The 14,839-nt window shown below is 41.7% G+C and overlaps 1 protein-coding gene across 12 annotated transcripts in view; it reads right to left on the reverse strand.

The window, feature by feature from the left end:
* LOC143355641 (endochitinase) overlaps window positions 1-14,839 on the reverse strand; it is a 260,630-nt gene that overhangs the window by 41,922 nt on the left and 203,869 nt on the right. For all 12 annotated transcript variants that reach the window (XR_013082534.1, XM_076790670.1, XM_076790665.1 and 9 more), the window contains 3 exons: window positions 2,197-2,521; window positions 1,710-1,867; window positions 85-206 (listed from right to left, as the gene is read on the reverse strand). Coding sequence is in view for 11 of the 12 variants with exons in the window: in XM_076790670.1 (XP_076646785.1) it covers window positions 85-206; window positions 1,710-1,867; window positions 2,197-2,521 (605 nt within the window). In the remaining variant the exon portion in view is untranslated. The remainder of the gene's footprint in view (window positions 1-84; window positions 207-1,709; window positions 1,868-2,196; window positions 2,522-14,839) is intronic.

The raw sequence follows: 14,839 nt of genomic DNA on the forward strand, positions 1-14,839 counted from the left end.
GTTCGGTTCCTTTCTCTTTCCATGCTTCGCCATGCCAATCAACTCGAAGGTTTCCGTCGCGCGGAACGTGTGTCTTTCACTCACCCTTTTGTGCAGCAGATCGTTGCACTCCCATGCGCGATGATTTTCACGATGATTCTGACGGGACACCGAGCCCCCGCCTCGGTCCACCTCGCGGCCGATCGGGCTCACCATTTTCCTTTCGACTGGAACAAACAACAACAACACAAATAATAAGAAGAGCGCAGAAAGAGAAGCAGGTCAAATATCACACAATTAGAATTAGTTGAATATCGATACACAAGCTATACACGTTGGAGTGGAAAAGATTTTTTCTCGAGGACGTTTATTAACGATATTTCATTTTTTTTTAAACAACAGCTTGTATATTTTTTTCAATATTCTTGTAGATCATAAACAGACGAATCCAACGACTGGCAGGACCATACCAATACGATCATTTGATTTCGAGATATTTGTGTCTGAAAAAATACAAAATTTACCTTTCAGACACAAATATCTCGAGACCGAATGATCGCAAGTATAGGGTCATTGTACTCGTTGGATTCGTCTTTTCGTGCTCTACAAGAATATCTCAGAAAAAATATATGGTGTCACTTAAAACAAATATCAATGATCTTCAAATCTTGCTGAGATTGTTTGTATGTTGCAGCCCAACATTTCTCGAAGGAAGTTTAGGAAAGGAGGATGTTGTATCGGACACAAGTGTGGCTAACTACTTCCTCTTCCAGAGAGAAGAAAGTTGGTATAGTTGGCAGGGTGGATGCGCAACTCTAATTCCCGTCGCGAGCGACTACTATTTAGCAAAGACTGCGGGGCCATCGGGGACGAAGTTAGGTTCGTCGGCGCGGGCTGAATACACGCGGGATTTCTATTATTCCTCGTGCCGCTTTATGCCACTCCCCCCCCTCCCTCCACCCCCGGCGGTTATTTGAATAATTAACCGGAACAGCACGGCGAACTTCCGCCGTTGAACCCGCGCGTCCTTTTCAAAAGCGTCGGGAGAGAACCGGCTATCAAATCTTCGGATCCGAGGCTCATTCACTCGGCTCGTTTGCCGATTGGTTCGCTGACCCGTTTTTCAATTATGCGGGCCACCACACTGCGCCATTATACCAGACGTCGAAATCATATGGTCAAAAAAGTTTTATCGGATGTTTCAATCCCTTCAACTCCGAATTCTTTTTCATATATCCCTCCGAATACCACTTCGCGTTTTATTTAACACTGAACCTAATTTTAATTTTTTTTTAACCTTAGAAACAAATTTCTAAGTAAATAGCCTTTTTTTTGTACTGATTGTTTAGGTTTAGAAGAGTAAATACCATATCATCTCGTGCGGTCAAATTGACCGTTAAAGCGGTTTGATAGTAAAATTTAAAATAACTTAAAAAGTGATTAGCTAATTTGGCCCGTGAAAATGACTCATCTATCTATCCATATCAATTTAGTTAATTCACACGTGTATCCATATTCATTCAATTAATCCATGTTTGATGTTTATCCATATCAATTTAATTCGGTTCAAGAGAAAATTGTCGACCCCATCTTCTAGTGCTTGCATCAATAGTATCTAAGATTAGAATGGAGAAGAGAGAACGTTGTACAAGGAAAAGAAGAAGAAGAAGAAGAAGAAGAAGAAAAAGAGAAAGAAGACATAGAGGACGAGGAAGAAACTGTGTACATACTCGGACTATGAACTCTTATGTCGCTGTCGCTGGGGCTGGAGACTCGATGGTCGCTCAAAGAAACAACCCTCAAGGGTCCAGCCGGGCTGATCAGTCGTTGAGTGGAATGGCCGCCCGGAGACGTTAACCTCAGGTCCTTTCCTTCGCTGCTGTTCAACCTGCAATTTTTAAAACCAACCCATCGTTATCATATATTCCTCAAAACACCGTACAAAAATGCAATGAAAATTTAACTGTATAAGTTCTAAAATAGTGGATCCGAAAAAGTATTTGCACATAAAATTTCCGATTCTCATCGCTGTTTAAACTTTTTTGTTTGGTGTTATTTCAAAATCGTGTAAAAGAAGATTTGGACCTAGAAATAGTGAAAATAATGGGAACGTGTTCCGCGTTTTCAGAATAAAGAAAAGATCGTGTGAAAAGAAACTGGGGTGTACTCCAATATTATAGGGTGAACAACCCGTATGAAAAAAAAAGTGCAACTCACATAGATGGCGAGCTGGTGCCAATGTCCCCGATGCTCGCCGCTCTGAGGATCTGCGAGCTGACAGCTATATCGTTGTCAGACTGTCTGACCGACTGAGGGGTGGACTGGTGCAGCGGAAGGGGTTGTCTATGGGAGGCGCTGCCCCTAGACAGCGGCAACGTGGACACGGTCACCGGCGGCGGCGGCAGCTGCGGGGGCGTCTGCAACTGTGTCTGCACTTGCATCTGCATCTGACCCTGTGTCTGTGTCTTCTGCGCCAGCTGCGACGTGCTGACCGCTCTCGGTGGAAGCGGGTCCCTTCCTATCACCGACCCGGATCCGGAAGCTGCGGACCAAATATTTCACTCGATAAAAACCCGACGTTCCAACCACCTTCTCAAAAATTTATCGCCTAGCACACGCCAGTGTGAATTTTTAGTACGAAATGTTTCAGAGCCGAGAGAACTTGCTGCGGCGCATAAACGACCCGCGATGGCTGTTGTGGACGAACCTTGCGGTATTTTATTCAGGTTTTTTGGTTTGTGATTAAATGTAATGAGACCTGGCATTATAATAGAATATATAAAGCCGATTTTTGGTTGATTCTTTTGGATATTGAGAATGTGTTTCTTGAGTAATTTGGTGGAGTCGTTCGTTAAAAAAAAAGAAATTGTGACGGGTAGTTTTGGTGATTGGCAAGGTAGTGGTGTTTTGGTCGATTTAAGATAATAGGAAAATTGTCAATGTTGCGAAATTGTTAGTGTAGGAATATTGCCAAACTATAAAAATTGTGAAAATTTTTAATGCAGTAAAATTACTAATATAGGAAAATTGTGAAAACAGAAAAATTTCCAGTGTAGGAAAATTGATAAAATTATGAAATTACTGATGTTACCAGAAATGTTGCTATCAAGACACTACAATTGTAAAATCAAAAAATATTCTTTGTCTTTTCACTAATTAAACAACGCTCATACAGGTTCGATAGCTCGCGATAAAAGATAATGTTCAGTCGACCTAAAATATGTACCTTCGCCCAAAATTCAAACAGTTAAAACAAACGTATAGTAGGTGCAGTACACATTTCGAATAATTTAGATTGTATTCGCAGTGCCGCGGACCTTAATATTACAATTGAAGCGTTCCAACGGTACACGAGTTGAATTTTTCCGGTCTAATTTTGGCGTATTGATTTTCAATATCCAGCGACAATGAAGTTCTCTCTCGGCGCACGGAAATGAACTATAATTACCATTGAATTCAATACGCCGGATTCGTTTAGACGCATTTCCGAAACAACGAGCGCGTTTCCACGCGCAAATCGTCCGCCATTATTCCATCTCGCGCGAAACAAATGCGCGGAAATGCTCGATCTAATCGTATCCACAATGGAATTAATAATTTAATCGCTGTGCTGGCAGGAAATTTGCAAGATTTTTCGTTTAACCTTCCCTTTCTAGATCTACTACGAGATTTCTCAACATTACTTGGTCAATTAACAGTTCCATCAAATTAAAAGTGCGAGAAAAATCCCATTTTCTAATTATTACTACAATTTATTTATTTGTTCGTTTCATCACCTACATATTACATTGTATTATTGTATTGCATTTTCACGTTGCCTTATTATATTGTTTTACTGTACTGTATTATTGATTGAACTACTGCATTGCATTATAACATTGTATCATGGTATTAAATTATTGTATTGCATGGTTATATTATATTATTATATTGTTTTATTATTGTATTGGTGCATTATATTATATTATTAAATTGTTTCTATTATATTGTTATATCGTATTATTACTTGTAACAATTTTTATTTGAACAGTCCGAGTGTCATACTCTCGATTTATGCAAGAAGTGTACACACTATAAATTGTTATGAGAATTTCTAAATTGTTCCCGATAAAGCCATTAGCTCCCAATCGTCGTTGCATTCCGTAACAATGCAACTGCTCGATCCAGCAAACAATCGTTTATCGGGCCCGATCAAGAAACACAAGCGCAGGTTACATGCTAATTATAATCGCGTTCCATTAGCAGAGACGCTCGTGCCGAGCAGTTAGCCAGCGAACGCAACTGCATCGTATTCCATTGAACACCCGTTCGAGATGCAGTTCCGCGACAGAGAGCTGCAGCGAAATGGCACGACGCTGCATCCCCGCGACTGCGATCTTCGGTTCTCGGAAAAACGATGCAATCGCGGCACTTTCACTGCAAGAATTTCCTGCTCGCACTTCGCGCCAATCGCGCCATTATTTATAGTTAACTAGCGGCGCATTCGGCGGTGCATCCGTCGGTGCATCTGTCGGAGAAGCGACCGCTGCGCCCGACACGTTGCACATAGAACTGCACAGAATTCGCTGGCATAGTCATTGATCTTCTCCAAACATACAGAACTTGTTGTACCTATTGTTTTTCAAGAAACAAATATTGTTTACAATTTTTTAAACCTCGGTAGCAAAATATTAGAAATTCGAAAGTGAGCATGCTACCATTCAATTTGCAATAACTCCATTGCATTCGGGTTAAAAGTGGCGTTTATAGAACATTTCAATGTTTGTCATGAAATATTAATTAGTGGGGTGTATACTGAATAAAAATTGCATGATATTAGTAGAAAAGAAAAGGTCATTTGATCACGTGTCGGTGACGATAAAATGCCGGTCGCTTCCGAAAGGTTTTAAATTTGCATTAATTTACAACCAGTAATTGACAAATTATTTCAGCTAAATGCCTAAAGTTATACAAAAAAGACTCGTTCAAAACCTCTAAAAAAATTCGGTACCTTCCACAATCGATTGTTCTTATTATGCATTTTAGAGTGCATGAAATGCATTAATCGGGACACCGCAATCATTGGACAATGTCTCTTTAAAATTCACAGAGGAACTGGTAAAAGCGCGTTGGAACATGTGTGTCGCGGTGCATCGGAAAAATAAATTTCCATTTTGCAAGTGCACGTTCCCGGATGCACCGTCACGCGGCGAGTTCTGCAATCAATGGCGAATCCGCGCGCGCAACAAACCCAAATTCAATTTTCAAAATTCCGCGCCGGGAACAATGATGGCTGATCAACCGCGAGGAGAGCTGAATCGAGGGATGGATCTACATTCCTGCGTTCATCATTATCGATTGTCGGCTACGGAGGATCGCAAAATGGAGGGATACTACGAGCTATTTCAGTGGATCTTGGTTTCACTAGCAAACTATTCTGCGAACGTGATCGAGCCTGTTTAAATTGCTCGACTGTTCCTGTTAATTGAGAGGCACGCGGATGTTGTGTATATAATGAACAATTTGTACCTTGTACGTATGCGATGTATACAACGTACAATATATTGCGTACACAACGTACAGCGCGTATCTTGTACAATGTAGAATGAACATATTACGCAATACTTTCAATATCTATTTTTTTCTTGAAAGAGGTGATTCCCGAGATCATTTAAAATAACTTTTCCCTTTGCGAAAATGTTCTACGCGGCTTCGTTAAGGAGTTATTCATTAAAGACGCGGACCAATCAGAGCGTCGCTACAGCGAACGCTGGCGTTGGCATTGGCCGAGCCGCAATCCGTCCGTCGTAGCGGCGCTCTGATTGGTCGGCGTTTTTCGTTAATAACTCCTTAACAAAGCCGCGCAGAACATTTTCGCAAAGGAAAAAGTTATTTCAAATGACCTCAGGAATCACCTTCTTCATCACCTTCGTACATAACATAAAAAAAAAGACAATATACAATATGCACTGATATATAAGGGATGAAAAGAGAGTATCGGATAAAATCCGTCGAAATTCGTTGGCAAGGAAAGATCGTCGACCAGTGAAAGAGAGCAGCAGCACACACACACACACGCACACGTGCAAACAGTCAGAGAGAATGCGTCTAGTCGAAGACACAAAAACAATGGAATTGGCCGCGAAGCGAATCGTTTGACGGTCATAACGCGTCGCCACGCATTCCTTTCGAGGCAAAGCGGCCGAGATGGTGACAATCGTTCGATGCAGCGGCTGGTTCCGGTATTAAACGCATTCCGCTCGAATGCATCTGGTCCCTGGCGGCGCGGACAATTTCCTTTCGACGATATTTACGGAAAATAGGAATGTCACGGTGGCGACCAGAGACTCTTTCTCTCTCTCTCTCTCTCTCTCTTTCTGCGCGAAATAAAATTGACTTACGCGACTGTTTCCTCGCTTTAAACCGAATCAAATAAATAAACCGAATAAATTCTCGAAACCATAATTTCACTACTTGCGTCAGAAACGATAAATCAGCAGTACGGTTGGAAGAAAGCAGTCTTCACTGTGAAATACAGGGTGTCTCATTTCAGGTGAATCACTCGAATATCTCGGAGATTATTAACAATATCGAGAAATGTTTCGAGCACATGACGTGAGTCCATGTTAATGGTTTCTTGTAGGTGGTGGAGTAGAGGGCATATGGAGGTCACTTCCAATTTTTTCAATGGAACCATGTATTTTTTAATACAACGATCGATGTAGTTCATCGTTCCCTGTAAGAAATTGTTGACCCTCTTACACAGAAAAACGGATAGTTTAAACGATATTTTTATTGATCATTTTATTCAGTTGTGTTGCAGGCCAAAAGTCCCCAGGCAATTATTGTCATGGAAGATTGGGGAAAATTGAAATAACGCAAGGAAATTGTTCCAAGATCAAAAAAAGTAGGACTCTTTTTATCCGTCAGTAGAGACACTGTTTCCCGGAGTGGGGCAGCTAACGCAATTTCTCGCGACAATACGGGAAATTGAGTTTTTCAAATGCATCTTCAACGCGACCAGCTTTTCCCTCGATGTGTACCCGCCCTGGGCTTCTCTCTCTCTCTCTCTCTCTCTCTCTCTCTCTCTCTCTCTCTATCTATCTATCTCTATCTATCTCTTTCTCTGTCCAGTTAATATTCTTCCTTCGAACAAACCCTCCCCCTGCACACAATGGAAGTTTTTTGTTCACGCGACCGCGATTCAAAGGAAGAAGGATATTCCCTTTGTCCATGGGCCAAGACGAATCTCCAATATGGAGGAGTTCTTTCTTACGCAAGTGAATCTACAGTCAAATATTTTGACAGCACACTATTCAATTTTACTATGGAATTTTCTTCAAACAACTACTAAATTTTATACACATATAACATAGAGATCCTTTTCTCTTGTGAACTAGAATTATGTCAACATGAACGATATATTTTTTTCCCATACGCGACCTTGAATGACCTTCATAATACTAGTCTTGAAACGCTCTATCGGAATGTGAATAAAAAAACATTACTGTCCGCGGGATCCCGGAAGATATGAACTTGAGACGACCTTCACCCACACAGATTTGTGCCCCCCTCGTAACTGTCTCTGCAAACAGTATTTTGAATCCTGCAACTTCAAATTAAAACCGGCAAGAAATGCAGAACAATTGAGACGAAAGTGACACGGAGTTCGCACCCGCGCAGTTTGTGAGATCGAGTTACATTCCGACAAAGTTTTCGCGCCAAAGCGAGTAGTATTGTTCGTCGGCGTCTGGCTAACGCTGGATCATTCTCCTTACGTAAGAGAACGGTGGTGGCTGGCCTGATTTCGTAGGCCGGGGTAATTGCACGCGATAAATTGTCCCTTCCCGTGACTCCGGGCCCGGTCTCTGTTTTCAAACGAGGCGGTTCCTGCGGTAATTCCCCCGTCAGACGTTCGCGCTCGCCAAGTTCCGTTCTATTTCGTCCCCAAAGCCGTTCCCATGTCCGCGAAACATCCGGTCGCTCATTATGCTCGCTCACCGCCGCTAACAGCCCGCCACCGTGAGATTCAATTACGTCCTCCGTCGTTTAACTTCTTCCCCTCGATCATACTCCTTCTTCTCATTCATTGTACGTCGAGTGTTTCGAATGCCGCGACACGTGCCGGCAGCACTGATCTATACAGGGTGTCCCAAAGATGTACTTCCTTGAAGGAGGTGATACCTGAGATCATTTGAAATAACTTTTTCCTTTGCGAAAATCTTCTTCGCGGCCTCGTTACGGAGTTATGAACGAAAAACACGGACCAATCAGAGCGCCGCTACACTGGACGGATACCGGCTCGGCCAATGCCTGCGTTCGCTGTAGCGGCGTTCTGATTGGTCCGCGTTTTTCGTTAATAACTCCTTAACGAAGCCGCGGAAAACATTTTCGTAAAGGAGAAAGTTACTTGAAATGACTTCTGGGATGTCCTCTCCTCTTCGAGGAAGCACAACTCCAAACGAATATGCAGTTTAAAAAAAAATACTATACTTAATCAGCACTCATAACCCGATGACACTTGAGCTTCATCGACCGCTTAGAGTTCCCAGCATACACTAATTCAGTTTTCGTAGTAAAATGCCTATAAGGAAAATTTAATCTAGCTCCGCGTCGACGGAAACAAGGTAACTTATTAATTTCCCTCCGCAGCGCAGTCTATAAAACAACACGAAAAACACGTGCCGCGCACAGAAAGAATCGCGTTAATGGACGAAACTCTTGTTCGGAATATTCCTCGCGTGAAATTTGAAATTCCGAAATAACGCAGCTCGGGATAGAGCGACAGTGCCGTCGGAGGTAATTGAATCCAGCGTCGCTATTTTTGCGAACAAGGCGAGTCTGTTAACGCGGAGGATCCTAAACGATGCTGCTAAAATGTGGGACGTGACGCAAGCAAAATAATACAATTTTTTTTACGAGAACGCTACACTGTACCGGCTCCAAATTTTTATAGATTGTTGCCGCATGTCTCGGGCAGTGGGAAACAATTTTGTCTCTGCGGATTGTTTTGCAGTGGTGACTGTAAAAATTCGTACGTAAAATTTCTGAATTTTTACATTTACGATTAGTCAGTATTTCTTCTTTAAACATATTATTTAAAAATATTAGTCAAAATTTGAGTAAATACACACTCTTGTCATTTTTGCCAGGTAATCCGAGACAAAAAGCTTTCTGCAACTATGAAAATGGGATTCAGCGTAAGGGGATATAATGGATTATTGAATATGACAAGAGCGAGTGGCTACAAGGAGGATTTTTTGAATATTTAACCGCGGAGCGGTAGTCAGATATTCGGGACACGGTGAAAATTCGTTTTCTTCGGCTTGTCTCGCGAGAATGCCGAAACTATGCGAGTCCGACGCAGCAGCAGCGTTTTGAACCGGCGCAATATCGAAACTCATCGGGCGCCGAATATTTTGACGGGGCGGAATAATTTTGCGGAATGCCGGAACGGAAACTGGGTCTCGTTTCCGACAAACGCGTTTAATATACGCCAGCCCGGCGCAGCCGACCATTCCCGATATATCTACGCGCGTATTCCCAACCTTCTCTGGTTATTTTCATTAATTCGCGAGGGCAACAATGCTCCTCTTTCGGGGAGGGTCAATCTAATTAACAATAATTAAGGTTGAGGTCCAAATGATCGAGATTCCGGGTCAGGTTAAATTAGACCTATTTTCTCGTTTATTGCAATAATTGTAACTACCAATTGTGTACAATGAATATCCTTCGAATCAATTCTTCTTCATCAATGATTTTCAGTCTAATTTTCCTGCAAAGAAAATGAAAAACTTCCCAAACCCGAAAAAGATCTAAGTCCAGGACCACCATGATCAAACGGAAATTTCGTGGGTCTCACAATTTATGGACCATCGTCGAAGTCGGAAAGATCGCTGCGAAAGATGGATCGCCCGTATCGTTCGGTAGAAGAAGAACCCTAAGAAGAAGAAGGATCGTCGAGAGGGAGGGAAACCAGAGAGCACGGAAATTGATCGAGTCAGTTTCGACCAGGGCGAACGCACTTCCAGGATCATTTGTATCGTTGCTCGACCTGTTGCTGCCGCGTCCGTCCAACGGGGGTGTTGATTTTCCCTCCCCCCTCTCACCACTCTCCATCGTTCTCCTCTTCCCCTTTTTATTACGATGGATTGTGAAAAGGTAGGAGTTTGCGGCCAGCCGTAATAAATATTTTACGCTCCTCGCGGTGAGGCAGGGCGAGGCAAGGATTCGCCGCGGTTTACTGCATCGGTGAACCAACAGGAATTTCGGGTTTCCTCCTTTTGTCGGGGAAACTCGGTTCGTTTCCCTTCGGGGAATCGTAAAACCCGCGCGTGACACGGATTCCTCACTCGACGCTGCTACGGACGATGTACGGTTTTGAACATGATCCGTTACCTCTGGTAGCACGCATGACACCGTCGGGTTCCCCGTGACCCAGGGAAAATTTTCCATGCACTGATTTTTTAATTTTTTGACTGCATGATAATGACGAGAAATTCTGTTAAATTCGAACGTTTGGATTCTGACGTCTCGAAGTTCAATATCGTTCTTTAAATTGCGTTGTTTCCTATTGCACATTGTGTATGTGAATGTTAATATTTCGTTTAAGGTACAATTTTCTAGAACCTTGTATCTTGTGTATCGATAAGTTAAACTGAACCGCTGTGGATCAGATACATTGATAGGAGAAAATTGGACTCGCATTGATTGACTTTTGAACCTCTCAATTGTCGTTCAATTAGATGTTGCGTTTCATTGTTCTCGTATGAAACTCTTACGAACGTATATGGGATGTTCGTCTGATTAAAACGAGTCCAAACACGACGGTATTCGAAACATATTTGGCTGTACAATTCACGATTTAGTGGAACCTCGATTATCCGAACGAACGATACCCGAAAATTGTATCCTGGTATCAAACAGTTGAATATAATTCAATGTGAGTCGTGTTTGGACTCATTTTAATCAGAAAAGAGTCACGAACATGCTGGTAAAAGCTCCATTAGAAAATAATTAACAATAAAAAACTTGTGTCACTTTCCAAGGTCTGTAGCAACTAGAGGGGATGTATAGCGAGTGTTTGACCGACTGTGTCCTATTCTCGGAATTGTCCAAGGCGCCTGGATGATCGGCCGGCAAATTTGTCTCTGCAAAAACGAGTTGTCTATCGAAACAGTTAATCGAGAGGTCAGAAGCGGGCTGGAGCAGCCCGCGGATCGACATAACGGCGTCGTTCCGCGACACCTTGATCTTTTCTGCGCCAGTGCCAAGTGGAACGACTATATTTACCGTCTGCATACGTACACACAAGTGGACAGAGACACGGGCGGATAGTTCCTGCTGCTCGGGGAGCGGATAATAATGTCGGCGGATTGAATAAACCACACGGAATTAAATGGCGCCGGTGCATTTCGCCACGGCGAAATGGGTCGCGGGCTTTCTTGCGGATCGAAACGAATTATTTCATGTAGGGACGCGCGTTTTCTTATTGGACAGCGTCGTACAGCTTCCTTTGCGGGAGCCAACAGTTCAGACTCCGTGCTTTTAATTTACCTAATTTATTCAGTCAAGCTGGAAACCTGGTTCCGGTAACGTTAATTCGAATGCATCGAAAGGAAATACTCGACACGTTCGATAATAAATCACAATCCCAATAAAATCAATGTATGATACCAAAAACCGGAAAGATAAAATTTAGGAATCACGCCTTTAACCCTTGATCCTAATACAAAATTAATTTTCTGCAGTATGTTACAGCACAAATTAATTTCTCAACCCCCATGGATGTTTTCTTGCTAACCATAACTGTACAGGTATATTTGATTAATTAATTTTCTATAAAACACGCATGTGGGATAGTATGACCTTGAATTGACCTTGAACAGATCTTGAGATAACCCTGAAATGACTTTGATCTGCATGGACAATTTCGACAGATCTAATGTGAAACTTTAATCTCTGTTAAAGAGGAATAATACTACATAAATGCATATACGTGAAACAAATTCACAGTAACATTTTAAATTCACTAGACTCGTGGTAATAATTTCGCAACTATTAAACAATCATGCATCAAAGAGAATCTTGAATATGTTTAACACGTTTCATATGTTAAATATTTTCAATACATTTAATATGTTTAATTTTTAAATCGGGGTAGCAAATTGAATATTTCAGCGTTCACACGAGTTGGATTTTTGTCTGCTTATTTTTGGACTGTTCCGATAGGAAAGTATTGCAATAATTTTCCTCGGGGATGGAAACACGTTCCGGCAAACTTTCCGAGGATTTTGCGTGGGCGTCTCGTCTGGAATTCGCGTGACGCGAACGCATTATTTTCGATCAGTCTCGCGGGGCTGCTCGCGTGCAACTTATGCGAGCTCGTATTTCGTCTAGCATGGCGACCTCAGGAGGTTTTTTCAGCTACCAGCAAGACGACGCGACGGCTGCTAGACGAGCAATTTCATTTGTTTATTAATAACCCCCGACATAGCACACATGGCAGCGAAGACGAGAGTAACGAACTGTGAGAAATTTAAAACAGCAGAGAGATTGAATTTAACCCTTTAACCTTTTAACCTTTGCACTCGAACCGCCATTAAAAATTGTTATACAATTATTCAAAATATTTTTTGCGCTACACTTGTCTCTATTTAATAAGTTACTTGACATTTAAACATTGCACCAGTTACGTTATGCATAAAACGAAAAGAATCGTATAAAATGAAAATATTCTAGGACGAAAGAAAAATTTGATTTTAGAATTACAATAGCTCTGAGTGGAGAGAGTTAAAATTTGTTCAAGAGGGGAAACAATTCCTATGTGACTCCCGTGCCTTGCAATTGATGTAGACAATTTTTATTTTGCATGAGGATCAGTCTAGTTATACTATACCAAATTATATCGTACGAAAAAGTACGTTGTATTATATCAAAATGTATTGCATTTTTGTATTTGTATTTCGTACACTCTAAATTATATAATTCTTCTGTACATACCAGAAACGTTCAGTTAAGTTTCTGAATGAAATTGTTTAAAAATTCAGTTTTTCAGAACATTGCAGAAATTCGCTCGATAAAGGCTCGGGCAACTACCCCCGCAAGTCCTCGAAAGACGTAAAGCTTTCGACAGACGATTCGAAACCGAGCTTTGCTCGAGGCATGCGAATCCCCATGACGCAATCCCCCAATAAACACTCCCCCAATAGATCCTACCCCAATCCACGAATAGATCCTCTCTGGGACGTCCCTTCAGCGTCACTTCCGGCGTCGCCACGCACACACTGAATCTGTCTTTATGGTGTCTTTTCGGTAGGATCATGGGGTGAACAACCCTCCAAGTCGAAACGGGGACTCTCCCCTAACCTAGACCATCCTACTTGCTGTTAGCACGCACACTGTTAAATTGGACGTGTGCCGACGGTGTGCGAAATCGGTGTACTATTCATGCACTGAATATGGTACTGAAAATTGTTTTTCTCAAGCACCCTTAGGTTTCGATAAATTCTTCATTTTGAGAACAAATATCAAATTTTCCGATTTTATAAACTTCAACGATTTTTAATGTCTTAATCGTTAAAGCTATAGGAATGATTCTTACATGGGATGATTCTGCAGATCCTTACAAATGCAACAATATATTTTTTGATCACATTACAAATTTTCAAGGTGTTTCAAAAATTGTTTAAAGTGACTCCTTCCACGAAGGCGAATTAAGTATTGTTGAATCTGCAACTTTTAGAATTTTTTATATTTTAACCATAAAAGCTACATTAATATTGTTTATGTAGACCTGTACCACATACGACGATATATTTTTTAATAACATTCTGAATGTTTAGACATGTTTAAAAAATTGTTTCAGAATTTTTTATATTTTAACAGTGAAAGGTATCCAAATATTTTGTAATGTAGAACGATTTTATAGACTCTTCCAACATACTACGATATATTTTTTAATAACATTATAGACACTTATATTTAGACAATATTCAAAGCGAGCAAGGCACCCCTAATGCACAACTTTTCCCGGACATGTTCCAATGTATTTAAAAAATGGTTGAGACCTGATTTAGGGGTCTGCTCAGTGGATACGTGGATACGATTAACTAAATATACCATGTGCTCTCTACAAGGGCTTTATCGAAGGAATATTGTTTGTATACAACGCGACTTATTGGTATGAGGATAACATTCGGACTGGCCGCGTGTCAACTGTAAACACGCGAGAACAGACAAAGCGCGTTTGCTCGCGTCTACTCGGGTTCGCTCGTGTTTGCTCGGGTGCTCGTGTTTGCTTGCGTTCGCTTGTTTTGGCGTATGTATCAACAAAAATTAAAAGTCCCAGGAAAAATTTAATTACATGACGAGACAGAGCATAGTATCCGCCTACATTAACCGTTGAAAAAAACTCGACAGCAGATTTAATTTTCGATCCACAGCAAGAAAAATGCAACGAAAAAAGTGGCTCGAGTGGTATACGCGGAAACGCGTCGACGCGAAGTAGTGCACAGTTTCATTCCTGGTTCGCTGATGTCGACGGTTTGGAATGCGTCGATCACCGAATCGCAGTTTCACTGGGGGGCTATCGTGTTACCGTGCAGCGACAAATTGCGGGTACACCAGCCATTCTCGATTGCTGGAAACTCGACTATTACACTTGCGCGTAGCGAGAGAGGGAGAGAGAGAAAGACCTTCGACCCTTTCTCCGCTCGCTTTGGACACCGTATAAATGCTAATTTCTAATTCCTGATACGGTATATCGATTAACCGTTCCATCGATCCGAGTCGGGCTTTCAAACACTATTATTCCCTGCTACTCCCCGTCTTTAATTCAGAAAACTGTGGAGAGAGTGTTCTATCTAAAATTTTACTATTA

The sequence above is a fragment of the Halictus rubicundus genome, chromosome 7, assembly GCF_050948215.1.
Source record: "Halictus rubicundus isolate RS-2024b chromosome 7, iyHalRubi1_principal, whole genome shotgun sequence".
NCBI lineage: Eukaryota > Metazoa > Arthropoda > Insecta > Hymenoptera > Halictidae > Halictus > Halictus rubicundus.